At 37.5% G+C, this 18,801-nt stretch overlaps 1 protein-coding gene across 1 annotated transcript in view; it reads left to right on the top strand.

Annotated features, from left to right (window-relative positions):
• Positions 1 to 2,058, top strand: part of LOC137639714 (tropomyosin beta chain-like) — a 9,998-nt gene extending 7,940 nt beyond the window's left edge. Inside the window, exons 2-5 of the mRNA XM_068371961.1 lie at positions 697 to 889; positions 941 to 1,187; positions 1,322 to 1,460; positions 2,036 to 2,058. Coding sequence (XP_068228062.1) covers positions 697 to 889; positions 941 to 1,187; positions 1,322 to 1,460; positions 2,036 to 2,058 — 602 coding nt within the window. The remainder of the gene's footprint in view (positions 1 to 696; positions 890 to 940; positions 1,188 to 1,321; positions 1,461 to 2,035) is intronic.
• The last annotated feature ends 16,743 nt before the right edge of the window (positions 2,059 to 18,801 follow it).

Here is an 18,801-nt window from a genome sequence, read left to right as displayed (position 1 = left end):
GAGAGAGAGAGAGAGAGAGAGAGAGAGAGAGAGAGAGAGAGAGAGAGAGAGAGAGAGAGAGAGAGAGACCATTTCAGAATCGTCGTTGTAAACATCTTCGATTGAGCTCCCAAAGTCTGCAGGATTTTTTTGTCTTCACTGGATCTTTAAGTCGGTTTTCTGCCAGGTCTTGGTCCGTTTCTCAAGGGCTTCAGAAATAGATCGTCTCTAACTGATCCCCCAAAGGCGGAGAGAGAGAGAGAGAGAGAGAGAGAGAGAGAGAGAGAGAGAGAGAGAGAGAGAGAGAGAGAGAGAGAGACCATTTCAGAATCCTCGTTGTAAACATCTTCGATTGAGCTCCCAAAGTCTGCAGGATTTTCTTGTCTTCACTGGATCTTTGAGTCGGTTTTCTTCAGTATTATTTCGTTTCCAACTGACCTCCCAAAGACGGAGTAATTGGAAATCTATTGGTTTTTTGCCAGGCCTTGAACTGTTTTTCAATGGCTGCTACAGGATTATTTTGTCTCCAGTGAAGACTCTGAAAATCTTCATCTTCCTTGACTCCAGGAATTCTTCGTCTTCAGAGAAATGTGTCAATATTTTTTTTCTAATTCTAATGCTATATTCGTTAGCCATGGAAGGCATTGAGTAAATCTTTACTATACTAAATGGTTAGATTTATGACTGACAGAATGATTTTATTGGGATCTTTGACAGCTTTTGGCGCCATGACATGGTGCTGGGGAGACGAGGATTCACATAGAGAAGCAGAAAAATTCTTGGATTTGATGGATCGGGAGGAAATGGAGAGACTGCATCCAGCAGACTACGATGGGGCAAATTATGTTGCCGGACAAACTAAGGAACACGCACAATTGGAGGAAGCATCGAAAAAGGATCTAAGTGAGGAGTTGGTTGGATCAGAATAGAGAATTCAGTTGTTTGATGATTTCTTCGCTAGAATACACCAAGAAACGGAAACGGCCAATGACTTACAACGCATCTGTGAAGAGGTGCATGACGAAGAGGCAGAAGAAATTGAGTTATCTACGGACAACATAGCCATATCAGCTTTAAATGCAGATTTAGATAGAGCTGATAAGAAAATTAAGGGTCTTATGGCAAGGCTAGAGAAAGCTGAAAGTCAAAACGATGAACTTCGAGAGGAGCTTTCGGCCAAGACATTTGTTCAGGTAGGAGAAATTGAGGTATGTTATAGCATCGGTAACTTAATTTAATTGATGATTTACATAGAGCAAATAAGAATATATAGTCACTTTTTGTAAGTCTAGAAAAAGCTGAAGCTCGAAACGATCAAATTTGTGATGAGCTTTTCGCCAAGGCATATGTAGAAAAGGAATTAGAAAATGCCCGTGAGGAAATTCGGATACTCGAGAAGAAGCTGGAAAAAGTAACAGAAGATCTCGAGACAGCCAACGAGAAACTTCTGGAAAAGAGCGACTTGGAGGAATACGTCGAAAGTGCTGATAATGAGATCCGAACACTCTGGGCTGAATTGGACAGTGTTAAGGCTGAAAACAAGAGACTGAAGACCGAAAACGTTGGTCAAAAGGCAGCTTTAGAAAGTGAACTTAATGCTGCAGTCGAGGAGGTCTACAGAATAGGAACTAAATTGGATACTGTCCTGGATGAGAAAAGCAAATTGAAGACTGAACTATTAATTAAGAAAGACGTGGTGTGCGACCTGGAAATGGCTGAGGAGGAACTCGAAAAACTCTGGAAAGAAGTTGCTGGTGTTAAAGCAGAGAATAGACGACTGAAGAGAGACCTCTCGGAGGAGAGGGCCACAAGAAATGCGTTGATGAAGGCCGACGAGAAGAATAAAATTCTGGAAGAAGAAATTAGGAATCTAACTTCCGTGGCAGACGAATTTGCAATTTATAAGGAGAAGTATCAAGCTATGATAGAAAGAAATATGAACCTAGAGATGGAATTCAATAATAAGAATTATGCTATTACTCAACTTGTAGAAGGTCTCTCTCAAATACAACCCGAGTTGAAGGAATTATATCATAAAGAAATTTCTGGTGAGCAGACTGGAGATTTAATATGGGATAGCCAGTTGAATAGATTCGCCCTTCAAGAGACGAGAAGGCAGGGCTGGAAAAAAAACTAAAGAGGAATTATACCGCAACACAAAATATGACAAAATCTGGGGATTATATCGCCACCAAAAAAAAAAAAATATCCTCACCAAAATAATATCCCCACCCAAAAAAAAAAAAATGGTCATTATAATATCGCCACCAGAAAAAAACAAAAAACAAAAAAATGGTGATTATAATATCACCACCAAAAAAAAAAAACAATAAAACAAAAAAATTGTGATTATACTATCGCCACCAAAAAAAAAACAAAAAACAAAAAATGGTGATTATAATATCGCCACAAAAAAAAAAAAAAAAAAAAAAAATGGGGTGTGTAGTATCCCCACCCCAAAAAAAAAAATGATGATTATATCGCCACCAAAAAAAAAAAAAGAAAATATTTATAGGAAAAAAGGAATAAAATTGTTGTTTAATATTATTTTGAAAGGAATTTTTTTTTGTTTAGTTTTGTTTGGAAAGGAATAATCTTTTTGTTAAGTTTTGTGCTTCACCCATTCTGAACAGGTTCAGGACATCAGTTTCACTGGAAAGGACACCTGAAAATATTTGGCTTGAAGGACGCTTGGATGGACTGCCCCCAGCTTAAAGGATGCAAGGCTTAACTACCCAGCTTGAACGATGCTTGGAATAACCTGGAAGACAACAGGATCTGCAGAGGGAAGGAACTTTGCTGAATCTAGTATGCTATGTACCTTGATGGGGTGTACAGGACCTTTGTCAAGTGTACAAATGGTCGGATATCTAGATCTATTCCTTTGGATACCATCCTTTGGGTGGTTCTGGGGGAATAATCTAGAAGACTGGCTCTGCAGAGAGATGAAGCTGGGATTCTTCTAGTATGCAGACAAGTTGTTATAAGGTGAACCAAGACATCTTTGGCTGGGAAGAGAAGCTGCATCTTTTGGAGGTAGGCATTCATGGTTAGGTGGGCAGCATCAGTCCAAATTTTTAGGAACTCGCAGCTGTGGAGCATCAAATAGCAGGAGCAGAAGATAGTAACAACTAGCAAAAGTTAGCAGCAGTAGCAGAACCAGCAGCAATGGGAAAGCAACAGAGCAGTAGCTAGCAGCAGTCGCAGCTGAAGTTAGCAGCAGTATGCAGCAGCCGTTATCAGAAGCAGCTAGCAGCAGCTAGGAGAAACAGCAAGCGGCAGGTGCGAGCAGCAGCAGTTTGCAGCAGCAACAGTTGCAGTAACGAGCGGCTGCAGCAGAAGCAAGCAGCAGCTGCAGCAGGCTACAGCAGCAGCAGCAGCAGCTAGCAAAAGCAGCAGCAGCTACCAAAGGTAGCAGCAGCTGCAGCTACCAAAAGAAGCAGCAGCAGCAGTCTGCAGAAGCAGCAGTAAGCAGCAGCAGCAGCAGCTAGCAAAAGCAGCAGCAGCTACCGAAGGTAGCAGCAGCTGCAGCTAGCAAAAGCAGCAGCAGCAGTAATCTGCAGAAGCAGCAGTAAGCAGCAGCCGCAAGCAAGAGCAGCAGTAGCAGCACTAGCAACAGCAGCTTGCAGTAGCAAATAGTAGCAGCTAGTAGCCGAAAGCAACAGCATACAACAGCTAGCAATAGCAGAGACTGCAGCTAGCAGCAGCAGTCTGCCAACAGCTAGGGGACGTGAAAAACACCAGGAACAGAGGCAGCAAAAAAAAAAAAAAAAATTATAAAAAAATAAAAAAAAAGAGCAGCAGACAGAGGAGACAGAGAAGGAGGAGGAGAAGCAGCAAAAAAAAAAAAACTAAAAAAAATACAAAAACCAAAAAAAAAAAAAAAAGGAGCAGCACCAAGAGGAGGTATAGGAGGAGGAGGAGAAGCAGCCCAAAAAAAAAAAACTAATAAAAATACAAAAATCAAAAAAAAAATAATAAAAAAAAGGAGCTTCACCAAGAGGAGGAAGAGAAGGAGGAGGAGAAGCAGCAAAAAAAAAAATAAAAAAAACCTGAAAAAAATACAAAAACCAAAAAAAAAAAAAAAAAAAAAAAGGAGCAGCAGCAAGAGGAGGAAGGGAAGCAGGAGGAGAAGCAACATAAGAAGACAAAAAAAAACCCTAAAAAAATACAAACCCCCCTCCAAAAAAGCAGCAGCAAGAGGAGGAAGAGGAGGAGGAGGAGAAGCAGCAGAAAAAAAAACAAAAAAAAACTAAAATAAATACAAAAACCAAAAAAAAAATTAAAAAAATAAATAGCAGCAGTAAGAGGAGGAAGAGAAGGAGGAGGAGAAGCAGCAGAAAAAAAAGGAGCAGCAGCAAGAGGAGAAAGAGAAAGAGGAGAAGCAGCAAAAAAAAGATAAAAAAAAACGAGCAGCAGCAAGAGGAGGAAGAGAAGGAGGGGGAGAAGGAGCAAAAAAAAAAAAAAAAACCTAAAAAAAAATACAAACCCCCCCAAAAAAAAGAGCAGCAGCAAGAGGAAGAAGAGAAGGAGGAGGGGAAGCAGACAAAAAAAAAAAAAAAAAACTAAAAAAAATACAAAAAAAAAGGAAAAAAAAAAAGAGCAGCAGCAAGAGGAGGAAGAGAAAGAGGAGGAGAAGCAGGAAAAAAAAACACATAAAAAAATACAAAAATTAAAAAGAAAAAAAAAAGAGCAGCAGCAAGAGGAGGAAGAAAAGCAGAAGCAACATAGGAAAACAAAAAAAAAAAACCTAAAAAAAATAAACCCCCCCAAAACAAAAGCAGCAGCAAGAGGAGGAAGAGGAGGAGGAGGAGAACCAGCAGAAAAAAAAAAATAAAAAAATACTAAAAACAAAAGAAAAATTAAAAAAATAATTAGCAGCAGCAAGAGGAGGAAGAGAAGGAGGAGGAGAAGCAGCAGAAAAAAAGGAGCAGCAGCAAGAGGAGAAAGAGAAGGAGGAGAAGCAGCAAAAAAAAAAAAAACATAAAAAAAGGAGCAGCAGCAAGAGGAGGAAGAGAAGGAGGGAGAGAAGCAGCAAAAAAAAAAACACTAAAAAAAATAATACAACCCCCCCTCCCAAAAAAAAGAGCAGCAGCAAGAGGAGGAAGAGAAGGAGGAGAAGCAGCAAAAAAATAAAAATAAAAAACTCCCCCCAAAAAAAAGCAGCAGCAGCAAGAGGAGGGAAAGAAGGAGGAGGAGAAGCAGAAAAAAAAACCTATAAAAAATACATAAACCAAAAAAAAAAAAAAAAAGGAGCAGCAGCAAGAGGAGGAAGAAAAAGAGGAGGAGAAGCAGCAAAAAAAAAATAAACTAAAAAAAAAAAAAAAGAATAAATAGCAGCAGCAAGAGGAGGAAGAGAAGGAGGAGGAGAAGCAGCAGAAAAAAAGGAGCAGCAGCAAGAGGAGAAAGAGAAGCAGGAGAAGCAGCAAAAAAAAATATAAAAAAAGGAGCAGCAGCAAGAGGAGGAAGACAAGGAAGGAGGGAAGCAGCCAAAAAAAAAAAAAAAAAAAAAAAAATACAACCCCCCAAAAAAAAGAGCAGCAGCAAGAGGAGGAAGAGAAGGAGGAGAAGCAGCAAAAAAAAATATAAAAAAGGAGCAGCAGCAAGAGGAGGAAGACAAGGAAGGAGGGAAGCAGCAAAAAAAAAAAAAAAAAAAATAAATAATACAACCACCCCCAAAAAAAGAGCAGCAGCAAGAGGAGAAAGAGAAGGAGGAGAAGCAGCAAAAAAAAAAAAAAAAAAAAAAAAAGGAGCAGCAGCAAGAGGAGGAAGAGAAGGAGGGAGAGAAGCAGCCAAAAAAAAAACCCTAAAAAGAATAATACAACTCCCCCCCCCAAAAAAAGAGCAGCAGCAAGAGGAGGAAGAGAAGGAGGAGAAGCAGCAAAAAAAAAAAAAAAATTCAAAAACCATAAAAAAAGGAGCAGCAGCAAGAGGAGGAAAAGAAGGAGGAGGAGAAGCAGCAAAAAAAAAAAACCTAAAGAAATACAAAAACCAAAAAAAAAAAAAGGAGCAGCAGCAAGAGGAGGAAGAGAAAGAGGAGGAGAAACAGCAAAAAAAAAAATAAAAAAAAAATAAACTGAAAAAAAAGGAACAGCAACAAGAGGAGGAAGAGAATGAGGAGGAGAAGCAGCAAAAAAAAAATAATAAACCAAAAAGAAAAAAAAAGAGGAGCAGCAGCAAGACGAGGAAGTGAAGGAGGAGGAGAAGCAACAAAAAAAAACCTAAAAAAAATACAAAACCAAATAAAACAAAAGGAGCAGCAGCAAGAGGAGAAAGAGAAGGAGGAGAAGCAGCAAGAAAAAAAAAACATAAAAAAAGGAGCAGCAGCAAGAGGAGGAAGAGATGGAGGGAGAGAAGCAGCCAAAAAAAAAAACCTAAAAAAATAATACAACCCCCCCCCAAAAAAAAGAGCAGCAGCAAGAGGAGGAAGAGAAGGAGGAGAAGCAGCAAAATAAAAAAAAAAAGAAAAAATTCAAAAACCATAAAAAAGGAGAAGCAGCAAGAGGAGGAAAAGAAGGAGGAGGAGAAGCAGCAAAAAAAAAAAACCTAAAAAAATACAAAAACCAAAAAAAAAAAGGAGCAGCATCAAGAGGAGGAAGAGAAAGAGGAGGAGAAGCAGCAAAAAAATAAAAAATAAACTGAAGAAAAAAAAAAGGAACAGCAACAAGAGGAGGAAGAGGAGGAGGAGAAGCAGCAAAAAAAAAAATAAACCAAAAAAAAAAAAAAAAAAGGAGCAGCAGCAAGAGGAGGAAGTGAAGGAGGAGGAGAAGCAGCAAAAAAAAAAAAACCTAAAAAAAATACAAAAACCAAATAAAAAAAAAGGAGCAGCAGCAAGAGGACGAAGAGAAGGAGGAGGAGGAAAAGCAGCAATAAGAAAAAAAAGAAAGAAACTGAAAAAAATTCAAACCCCCCAAAAAAAAGGAACAGCAGCAAGAGGAGGAAGAGAAGGAGGAAGAGAACCAGCAAGAAAAAAAAAACATAAAAAAGGAGCAGCAGCAAGAGGAGGGAGAGAAGCAGCAAAAAAAAAATACCTAAAAAAAATAATACAATCCCCCCCAAAAAAAAAGAGCAGCAGCAAGAGGAGGAAGAGAAGGAGGAGAAGCAGCAAAAAAAAAAAAAAATTCAAAAACCAAAAAAAAAAAGGAGCAGCAGCAAGAGGAGGAAAAGAAGGAGAAGGAGAACACAGCAAAAACAAAAAAACCTAAAAAAAATACAAAAACCAAAAAAAAAAAAGGAGCAGCAGCAAGAGGAGGAAGAGAAAGAGGAGGAGAAGCAGCAAAAAAAACTAGAAAAAAAAGAAACAGCAGCAAGAGGAGGAAGAGAAGGAGGAGGAGAAGCAGGAAAAAAAATTAAAAAACCATAAAAAAAAGGAGCAGCAGCAAGAGGAGGAAAAGAAGGAGGAAAAGCAGCAAAAAAAAACACCTAAAAAAATACAAAAACCAGAAAAAAAAGGAGAAGCAGCAAGAAGAGGAAAAGAAAGAGGAGGAGAAGCAGCAAAAAAAAAAAAAAAAAAAAAAAATAAACTGAAAAAAAAAATAAAAAAAAAGGAACAGCAAGAAGAGGAGGAAGAGAAGGAGGAGGAGAAGCAGCAAAAAAAAAAAATAAAATAAATAAATAAACCAAAAAAAAAACAAAAAAGGAGCAGCAGCAAGAGGAGGAAGTGAAGGAGGAGAAGCAGCAAAAAAAAAAAAAAAAAAATTCAAAAACCAAAAAAAAAAAAAAAAAGGAGCAGCAGCAAGAGGAGGAAAAGGAGGAGGAGGAGAACACAGCAAAAACAAAAAAAAAAACTAAAAAAATACAAAAACCAAAAAAAAAAAAAAAAGGAGCAGCAGCAAGAGGAGGAAGAGAAAGAGGAGGAGAAGCAGCAAAAAAAAACTAGAAAAAAAAGAAACAGCAGCAAGAGGAGGAAGAGAAGGAGGAGGAGAAGCAGGAAAAAAAATAAAAAACCATAAAAAAAAGGAGCAGCAGCAAGAGGAGGAAAAGAAGGAGGAGGAGAAGCAGCAAAAAAAAAAAAACCTAAAAAAATACAAAAACCCAAAAAAAAAGGAGCAGCAGCAAGAGGAGGAAGAGAAAGAGGAGGAGAAGCAGCAAAAAAAAAAAAAAAAAAAAAAATAAACTGAAAAAAAAAAAAAAGGAACAGCAACAAGAGGAGGAAGAGAAGGAGGAAGAGAAGCAGGAAAAAAAAATAAACCAAAAAAAAAACAAAAAAAAAAAAGGAGCAACAGCAAGAGGAGGAAGTGAAGGAGGGAAAGAAGCAGCAAAAAAAAAAAACCTAAAAAAAATACAAAAACCAAAAAAAAAAAAAAAAAAAAAGGAGCAGCAGCAAGAGGAGGAAGGGAAGCAGGAGGAGAAGCAACATAAGAAGACAAAAAAAAAAACCCTAAAAAAATACAAACCCCCCTCCAAAAAAGCAGCAGCAAGAGGAGGAAGAGGAGGAGGAGGAGAAGCAGCAGAAAAAAAAACCAAAAAAAACTAAAATAAATACAAAAACCAAAAAAAAAATTAAAAAAATAAATAGCAGCAGTAAGAGGAGGAAGAGAAGGAGGAGGAGAAGCAGCAGAAAAAAAAGAGCAGCAGCAAGAGGAGAAAGAGAAGGAGGAGAAGCAGCAAAAAAAAATAAAAATAAAAAAAGGAGCAGCAGCAAGACGAGGAAGAGAAGGAGGGAGAGAAGCAGCCAAAAAAAAAACCTAAAAAAAATAATACAATCCCCCCCCCCAAAAAAAAAGAGCAGCAGCTAGAGGAGGAAGAGGAGGAGGAGAAGCAGCAAAAAAAAAAAAAGAAAAAAATTCAAAAACCATAAAAAAAGGAGCAGCAGCAAGAGGAGGAAAAGAAGGAGGAGAAGCAGCAAAAAAAAAAACCTAAAAAAATACAAAAACCAAAAAAAAAGGAGCAGCAGCAAGAGGAGGAAGAGAAAGAGGAGGAGAAGCAGCAAAAAAAAAAAAAAAAAAAAACTGAAAAAAAAATAAAAAAAAGGAACAGCAATAAGAGGAGGAAGAGAAGGAGGAGGAGAAGCAGCAAAAAAAAAAAGAAAAATAAACCAAAAAAAAAAAAAAAAAGGAGCAGCAGCAAGAGGAGGAAGTGAAGGAGGAGGAGAAGCAGCAAAAAAAAAAAAAACCTAAGAAAAAAGCCAAAAAAAGAAAAAAAAAGGAGCAGCAGTAAGAGGACGAAGAGAAGGAGGAGGAGGAAAAGCAGCAATAAGAAAAAAAAAGAAAAAAACTGAAAAAAATTCAAACCCCCCTCAAAAAAAATGAACAGCAGCAAGAGGAGGAAGAAAAGGAGGAGGAGAACCAGCAAGAAAAAAAAACATAAAAAAAGGAGCAGCAGCAAGAGGAGGAAGAGAAGGAGGGAGAGAAGCAGAAAAAAAAAAACCTAAAAAAAATAATACAATCCCCCCCCCAAAAAAAAAGAGCAGCAGCAAGAGGAGGAAGAGAAGGAGGAGAAGCAGCAAAAAAAAAATAAAAAATAAATAAATAAATAAATATAAATAAAAAAAATACAAAAAAAAAAAAGGAACAGCAGCAAGAGGAGGGAGAGAAGGAGGAGAAGCAGAAAAAAAAATACAAAAAAAAAAAAAAAAAAAAGGGAGCAGCAGCAAGAGGAGGAAGAGAAGGAGGAGGAGAAGCAGCAAATAAAACCAAAAAACCTGAAAAGAATGAAACCCCCCCTAAAATAAAAAAGAAAAAAAAAAAGGAGCAGCAGCAAGAGGACGAAGAGAAGGAGGAGGAGGAGAAGCAGCAAAAAAAAAAAAAAAAAGAAACTGAAAAAAATACAAACCGCCCCAAAAAAAAGGAACGGCAGCAAGAGGAGGAAGAGAAGGAGAAGGAGAACCAGCAAGAAAAAATAAAAAAAAAAATAAAAAAATACAAAAAAAAATACAAAAAAAAGCAGCAGCAGCAAGACTAGGAAGAGATAGAGGAGGAGAAGCAGCCAAAAAAAATATAAAAAAAATAAAACAAATAAAAAAAACCCCAAAAAAGAATAAAAAAAAAATATATTTTGATGTAGAGGTACATGGCTACATTATAGGATAAAGTACTCTCTCAGTTGGAAGGATAGAGTAGCTGGACTATGGAAGATGGAGAGAAAAAGGAACTTAGTTTTGAGAAGGAAATATCCTTTGATGTAGAGGTACAAGGCTACATTATAGGATAAAGTACTTTCTCAGTTGAAAGAATCAAGTAGCTGGACTATGGAAGATGGACAGAAGAAGGAATTTTTTTTAGGTGGAAATATCCTTTGATTTAGAGGTACGAGGCTACATTATAAGATAAAGTACTTTCTCAGTTGGAAGGATCAAGTAGCTGGACTCTGGAAGATGGACAGAAAAAGGACCTTTGTTTTGAGGAAAAAATATCCTTTGATGTAGTGGTACAGGCCTACATTATAGGATAAAGTACTGGCTCAGTTGGAAGGATCAGGTACTTTGACTATGGAAGATGGACAGAAAAGGGAACTTTGTTTTGAGGAGGAAATATTCTTTGATGTAGTGGTACAGGCCTACATTATAGGTTAAAGTACTGTCTCAGTTGGAAGGATCAAGTAGTTGGACTATGGAAGATGGACAGAAAAAGAACCTTTGTTTTGAGGAGGAAATATCCTTTGATGTAGTGGTACAGGCCTACATTAGAGGATAAAGTACTGTCTCAGTTGGAAAGATCAAGTAGTTGGGCTATGGAACATGGACAGAAAAAGGAACTTTGTTTTGAGGAGGAAATATCCTTTGATGTAGTGGTACAGGCCTTCATTATAGGATAAAGTACTGTCTCAGTTGGAAGGATCAAGGAGTTGGACTATGGAAGATGGACAGAAAAAGGACCTTTGTTTTGAGGAGGAAATATCCTTTGATGTAGTGGTACAGGCCTACATTATAGGATAAAGTACTGTCTCAGTTGGAAGGATCAAGTACTTGGACTATGGAAGATGGACAGAAAAATGAACTTTGTTTTGAGGAGGAAATATCTTTTGATGTAGTGGTACAGGCCTACATTATAGGATAAGGTACTGTCTCAGTTGGAAGGATCAAGTACTTGGACTATGGAAGATGGACAGAAAAGGGACCTTTGTTTTGAGGAATGAATATCCTTTGATGTAGTGGTACAGGCCTACATTATAGGATAAAGTACTGGCTCAGTTGGAAGGATCAAATACTTGGACTACGGAATATGGACAGAAAAAGGACCTTTGTTTTGAGGAGGAAATATCCTTTGATGTAGTGGTACAGGCCTACATTATTAGATAAAATACTGTCTCAGTTGGAAGGATCAAGTACTTGGACTATGGAAGATGGACAGAAAAAGAACCTTTGTTTTGAGGAGGAAATATCCTTTGATGTAGAGGTACAGGCTTACATTATAGGATAAAGTACTGTCTCAGTTGGAAGGACCAATTACTTGGACTATGGAAGATGGACAGAAAAAGGACCTTTGTTTTGAAGAGGAAATATCTTTTGATGTAGTGGTAGAGGCCTTCTTTATAGAATAAAATACTGTCTCAGTTGGAAGGATCAAGTACTTGGACTATGGAAGATGGACAGAAAAAGAACCTTTGTTTTGAGGAGGAAATATCCTTTGATGTAGAGGTAAAGGCTTACATTATAGGATAAAGTACTGTCTCAGTTGGAAGGACCAATTACTTGGACTATAGAAGATGGACAGAAAAAGGACCTTTGTTTTGAGGAGGAAATATCCTGTGATGTAGTATTACATGCCTACATTATAGGATAAAGTACTGTCCCAGTTGGAAAGATCAAGTACTTGGACTATGGAAGATGGACAGAAAAAGGACCTTTGTTTTGAGGAGGAAATATCTTTTGATGTAGTGGTACAGGCCTATATTATAGGATAAAGTACTGTCCCAGTTGGAAGGATCAAGTAATTGGACAATGAAAGATGGAAAGAAAAAGGAACTTTGTTTTGAGGAGGAAATATCCTGTGATGTTGTGGTACAGGCCTACATTATAGGATAAAGTAATGTGTCAGTTGGAAGGATCAAGTACTTGGACTAAGGAAGATGGAAAGAAAAAGGAACTTTGTTTTGAGGAGGAAATATTCTTTGATGAAGTTGTACAGGCCTACATTATAGGATAAAGTACTGTCTCAGTTGGAAGGATCAAGTAGTTGGACTTAGGAAGAGGGACAGAAAAAGGACCTTTGTTTTGAGGAGGAAATGTCCTTTGATGTAGTGGTACAGGCCTACATTATAGGATAAAGTACTGTCTCAGTTGGAAGGATCAAGTAGTTGGACTATGGAAGATGGACAGAAAAAGGAACTTTGTTTTGAGGAGGAAATATCCTTTGATGTAGTGGTACAAGCCTACGTTATATGATAAAGTACTGTCTCAGTTGGAAGGATCATGTTGTTGGACTATGGAAGATGGACAGAAAAAGGAACTTTGTTTTGAGGAGGAAATATTCTTTGATGAAGTTGTACAGGCCTAAATTATAGGATAAAGTACTGTCTCAGTTGGAAGGATCAAATAGTTAGACTTAGGAAGATGGACAGAAAAAGGACCTTTGTTTTGAGGAGGAAATGTCCTTTGATGTATTGGTACAGGCCTACATTATAGGATAAAGTACTGTCTCAGTTGGAAGGATCAAGTAGTTGGACTATGGAAGATGGACATAAAAAGGAACTTTGTTTTGAGGAGGAAATATCCTTTGATGTAGTGGTACAGGCCTACATTATAGGATAAAGTACTGTCTCAGTTGGAAGGATCAAGTAGTTGGACTATGGAAGATGGACAGAAAAAGGAACTTTGTTTTGAGGAAGAAATATCCTTTGATGTAGTGGTACAGGCCTACATTATAGGATAAAGTACTGTCTCAGTGGGAAAGATCAAGTAGTCGAACTATGGAAGATGGACAGAAAAAGGAACTTTGTTTTGAGGAGGAAATATCCTTTGATGTAGTGGTGCAGGCCTACATTATAGGATAAAGTACTGTCTCAGTTGGAAGTATCAAGTACTTGGACTATGGAAGATGGACAGAAAAAGGAACTTTGTTTTGAAGAGGAAATATCCTTTGATGTAGCAGTACAGGCCTACATTATAGGATAAAGTACTGTCTCAGTTGGAAGGATCAAGTACTTGGACTATGGAAGATGGACGGAAAAGGGAACTTTGTTTTGAGGAGGAAATATCCTGTGATATAGTGGTACAGGCCTACATTATAGGAAAAAGTACTGTCTCAGTTGGAAGGATCAAGTAGTTGGAGTATGGAAGATGGACAGAAAAAGGACCTTTGTTTTGAGGAGGAAATATCCTTTCATGTAGTGGTACAGGCCTACATTATAGGATAAAGTACTGTCTCAGTTGGAAGGATCAAGTAGTTGGAGTATGGAAGATGGACAGAAAAAGGAACTTGGTTTTGAGGAGGAAATATCTTTTGATGTACTGGTAGAGGCCTACATTATAGGATAAAGTACTGTCTCTGTTGGAAGGATCAAGGAGTTGGACTATGGAAGATGGACAGAAAACTGACCTTTGTTTTGAGGAAGAAATATCCTTTGATGTAGTGGTACAGGCCTACATTATAGGATAAAGTACTCTCTCAGTTGGAAGGATCAAGTAGTTGGACTATGGAAGATGGAGAGAGAAAGGACCTTTGTTAGGAGAAGGAAATATCCATTTGATGTAGTGGTACAGGCCTACATTATAGGATAAAGTACTGTCTCAGTTGGAAAGATCAAGTACTTGGACTATGGAAGATGGACAGAAAAAGGACCTTTGTTTTGAGGAGGAAATATCCTTATATGTAGCGGTATAGGCCTACATTATAGGATAAAGTACTGTCTCAGTTGGAAGGATCAAGTACTTGGACTACGGAAGATGGACAGAAAAAGGACCTTTGTTTTGAGGAGGAAATATCCTTTATGTAGTGGTACAGGCCTACATTATAGGATAAAGTACTGTCTCAGTTGGAAGGATCAAGTAGTTGGACTATGGAAGATGGACAGAAAAAGGAACTTTGTTTTGAGGAGGAAATATCCTTTGATGTAGTGGTACAGGCCTACATTATAGGATAAAGTACTGTCTCAGTTGGAAGGATCAAGTAGTTGGAGTATGGAAGATGGACAGAAAAAGGAACTTTGTTTTGAGGAGGAAATATCTTTTGATGTAGTGGTACAGGCCTACATTATAGGATAAAGTACTGTCTCAGTTGGAAGGATCAAGTACTTGGACTATGGAAGATGGACAGAAAAAGGAACTTTGTTTTGAGGAGGAAATATCCTTTGATGTAGTAGTACAGGCCTACATTATAGGATAAAATACTGTCTCAGTTGAAAGGATCAAGTACATGGACTATGGAAGATGGACAGAAAAAGGACCTTTGTTTTGAGGAGGAAATATCTTTTGATGTAGTGGTACAGGCCTACATTATAGGATAAAGTACTGTCTCAGTTGGAAGGATCAAGTAGTTGGACTATGGAAGATGTACAGAAAAAGGAACTTTGTTTTGATGAGGAAATATCCTTTGATGTAGTGGTAGAGGCCTACATTATAGGATAAAGTACTGTCTCAGTTGGAAGGATCAAGTACTTGGACTATGGAAGATGGACAAAAAAAGGACCTTTGTTTTGAGGAGGAAATATCTTTTAATGTAGTGGTACAGGCCTACATTATAGTATAAAGTACTGTCTCAGTTGGAAGGATCACGTAGTTGGACTATGGAAGATGGACAGAAAAAGGAACTTTGTTTTGAGAAGGAAACATCCTGTGATGTAGTGGTACAGGCCTACATTATAGGATGAAGTACTGTCTCAGTTCGAAGGATCAAGTAGTTGGACTACGGAAGATGGACAGAAAAAGGAACTTTGTTTTGAGGAGGAAATATCCGTTGATGTAGTGGTACAGGCCAACATTATAGGATAAAGTAGTGTCTTAGTTGGAAGGATCAAGTAGTTGGACTATGGAAGATGGACAGAAAAAGGAACTTTGTTTGAAGAGGAAATATCCTGTGATGTAGTGGTGCAGGCCTACATTATAGGATAAAGTACTGTCTCAGTTGGAAGGATCAAGTAGTTGGACTATGGAAGATGGACAGAAAAAGGAACTTTGTTTTGAGGTGGAAATATCCTGTGATGTAGTGGTACAGTCCTACATTATAGGATAAAGTACTGTCTCAGTTGGAAGGATCAAGTCGTTGGACTATGGAAGATTAAGAGAAAAAGGAACTTTGTTTTGAGGAGGAAATATCCTTTGATGTAGTGGTACAGGCTTACATTATAGGATAAAGTACTGTCTCAGTTGGAAGGATCAAGTAGTTGGACTATGGAAGATGGACATAAAAAGGACCTTTGTTTTGAGGAGTAAATATCCTTTGATGTAGTGGTACAGGCCTACATTATAGGATAATGTACTGTCTCAGTTGGAAGGATCAAGTAGTTGGACTATGGAAGATGGACAGAAAAATTAACTTTGTTTTGAGAAGGAAACATCCTGTGATGTAGTGGTACAGGCCTACATTATAGGATAAAGTACTGGCTCAGTTGGAAGGATCAAGTAGTTGGACTATGGAAGATGGACAGAAAAAGGAACTTTGTTTTGAGGAGGAAATATCCTTTGATGTAGTGGTACAGGCCTACATTATAGGATAAAGTACTGTCTCATTTGGAAGGATCAAGTAGTTGGACTATGGAAGATGGACAGAAAAAGGAACTTTGTTTTGAGGAAATATCCTTTGATGTAGTGGTACAGGCCTACATTATATGATAAAGTACTGGCTCAGTTGGAAGGATCAAGTACTTAGACTATGGAAGATGGACAGAAAAAGGAACTTTGTTTTGAGGAGGAAATATCCTTTGATGTAGTGGTAGAGGCCTACAATATAGGATAAAGTACTGTCTCAGTTGGAAGGATCAAGTACTTAGACTATGGAAGATGGACAGAAAAAGGAACTTTGTTTTGAGGAGGAAATATCCTTTGATGTAGTGGTAGAGGCCTACAATATAGGATAAAGTACTGTCTCAGTTGGAAGGATCAAGTACTTGGACTATGGAAGATGGACAGAAAAAGGAACTTTGTTTTGAGGAGGAAATATCCTTTCATGTAGTGGTACAGGCCTACATTATAGGACAAAGTACTGTCTCAGTTGGAAGGATCAAGTACTTAGACCATGGAAGATGGACAGAAAAAGGAACTTTGTTTTGAGGAGGAAATATCCTTTGATGTAGTGGTAGAGGCCTACAATATAGGATAAAGTACTGTCTCAGTTGGAAGGATCAAGTACTTGGACTATGGAAGATGGACAGAAAAGGGACCTTTGTTTTGAGGAGGAAATATCCTTTCATGTAGTGGTACAGGCCTACATTATAGGATAAAGTACTGTCTCAGTTGGAAGGATCAAGTACTTAGACTATGGAAGATGGACAGAAAAAGGAACTTTGTTTTGAGGAGGAAATATCCTTTGATGTAGTGGTAGAGGCCTACAATATAGGATAAAGTACTGTCTCAGTTGGAAGGATCAAGTACTTGGACTATGGAAGATGGACAGAAAAAGGAACTTTGTTTTGAGGAGGAAATATCCTTTCATGTAGTGGTACAGGCCTACATTATAGGACAAAGTACTGTCTCAGTTGGAAGGATCAAGTACTTAGACCATGGAAGATGGACAGAAAAAGGAACTTTGTTTTGAGGAGGAAATATCCTTTGATGTAGTGGTAGAGGCCTACAATATAGGATAAAGTACTGTCTCAGTTGGAAGGATCAAGTACTTGGACTATGGAAGATGGACAGAAAAGGGACCTTTGTTTTGAGGAGGAAATATCCTTTCATGTAGTGGTACAGGCCTACATTATAGGATAAAGTACTGTCTCAGTTGGAAGGATCAAGTAGTTGGACTATGGAAGATGGACATAAAAAGGAACTTTGTTTTGAGGAGGAAATATCCTTTGATGTAGTGGTACAGGCCTACATTATAGGACAAAGTACTGGCTCAGTTGGAAGGATCAAGTAGTTGGACTATGGAAGATGGACAGAAAAAAGACTTCTGTTTTGTGGAGGAAATATCCTTTGATGTAGAGGTACAAGCCTACATTATAGGATAAAGTACTGTCTCAGTTGGAAGGATCAAGTAGTTGGACTATGGAAGATGGACAGAAAAAGGAACTTTGTTTTGAGGAGGATATATCCTTTGATGTAGAGGTACAAGGCTACATCATCGGATAAAGTACCTGCTCATTTGGAAGTATCATTTATTTGGGCTATGGAACTTTCATATTATTATTATTATTATTATTATTATTATTATTATTATTATTATCACTTGCTAAGCTACAACCCTAGTTGGAAAATCAGGATGCTATAAGCCCAGGGGCTCCAACAGGGAAAATATCCCAGTGAGGAAAAGGAACAAGGAAAAATAAAATATTTTTAAAGAAAAGTAACAATATTATTTTAAATATTTCCTATATAAACTATAAAAACTTTAACAAAACAAGAGGTAGAGAAATAAGACAAAATTGTGTGCCCGAGTGTACCCTCAAGTAAGAGAACTCTAACCCTAGACATTGAAAGACCATGGTACAGAGGCTATGGCACTACCCAAGACTAGAGAACAATGGTTTGATTTTGGAGTGTCCTTCTCCTAGAAGAGTTGCTTACCATAGTTAAAGAGTCTCTTCCACTCTTACCAAGAGGAAATTGGCCACTGAACAATTACTGTGCAGTAGTTAACCTATTGAGAGAAGAATTGTTTGGTAATCTCAGTACTGTCAGGTGTATGAGGACAAAGGAGGAACAGAAACCAGAGAGAAGGATCCAGTGTAGTACTGTCTGGCCAGTCAAAGGTCCCCATAACTCTCTAGCTGTAGTATCTAAAGGGGTGCTCTGGCCAACCTACTACCTATAACAGGAAGGAATGAAAGTTATAGAATTTAAACACACTTTATTAAATACAGAAAATATACTGCATCCTAATATGAAATCTAGACCAATCGCCATGTGCATGAACAAACATGCAAACGGGAGAACTTAATTTCAGTAACAGTAATTTGCAAATATAGAATACTATCAAATTATTGAGTATTCTACTGCTTTATAAGAAAAATACAACTTACAGCACAAACTGCTGAGACATCATGCATAACATTCAGAATTATCTTAAAACTTTCAAAAGTCTATTCCCATTAGTTCCAGTGAACAATATATCTGTTGCTATATACTTTCAAAAGTCTATTCCCATTAGTTCAAGTGAACAATATATCTGTTGCTATATACTTTCAAAAGACTATTCCCATTAGTTCAAGTAGGTGAGCAATATATCTGTTGCTATATACTTTCAAAAGTCTATTCCCATTAGTTCACATAAGTGTAAAAAATATATCTGCTGCTATATACTTTCAAAAGTCTATTCCCATTAGTTCAAGTGAACAATAAATCTGTTGCTATATACTTTCAAATGTCTATTCCCATTCATTCAAGTGAACAATATATCTGTTGCTATATACTTTCAAAAGTCTATTCCCATTAGTTGAAGTAGGTGAACAGTATAGCTGTTGCTATATACTTTCAAAAGTCTATTCCCATTAGTTCAAGTAAGTGAACAATATACTTGTTGCTATATATTTTCAAAAGTCTATTCCCATTAGTTAAAAGTAGGTGAATAATATAGCGGTTGCTATATACTTTCAAAAGTCTATTCCCATTAGTTCAAGTAAGTGAACAATATAGCTGTTGCTATATACTTTCATAACTCTATTCCCCTTAGTTCAAATAGGTGAACAATATAGCTATTGCTATATACTAAGGGGAAACTACTTCCCTAGAGCCATTCAATGAATATATCCGGAAGTGGATAATGATACATTGTACAGTAACCTATTACA

This window comes from Palaemon carinicauda, chromosome 4 (assembly GCF_036898095.1).
Source record: "Palaemon carinicauda isolate YSFRI2023 chromosome 4, ASM3689809v2, whole genome shotgun sequence".
Taxonomy (NCBI): Eukaryota; Metazoa; Arthropoda; class Malacostraca; order Decapoda; family Palaemonidae; genus Palaemon; species Palaemon carinicauda.
The sequence above is the reverse complement of the archived record's forward strand: the minus strand, read 5'-3'. Positions and strand labels throughout refer to the sequence as shown.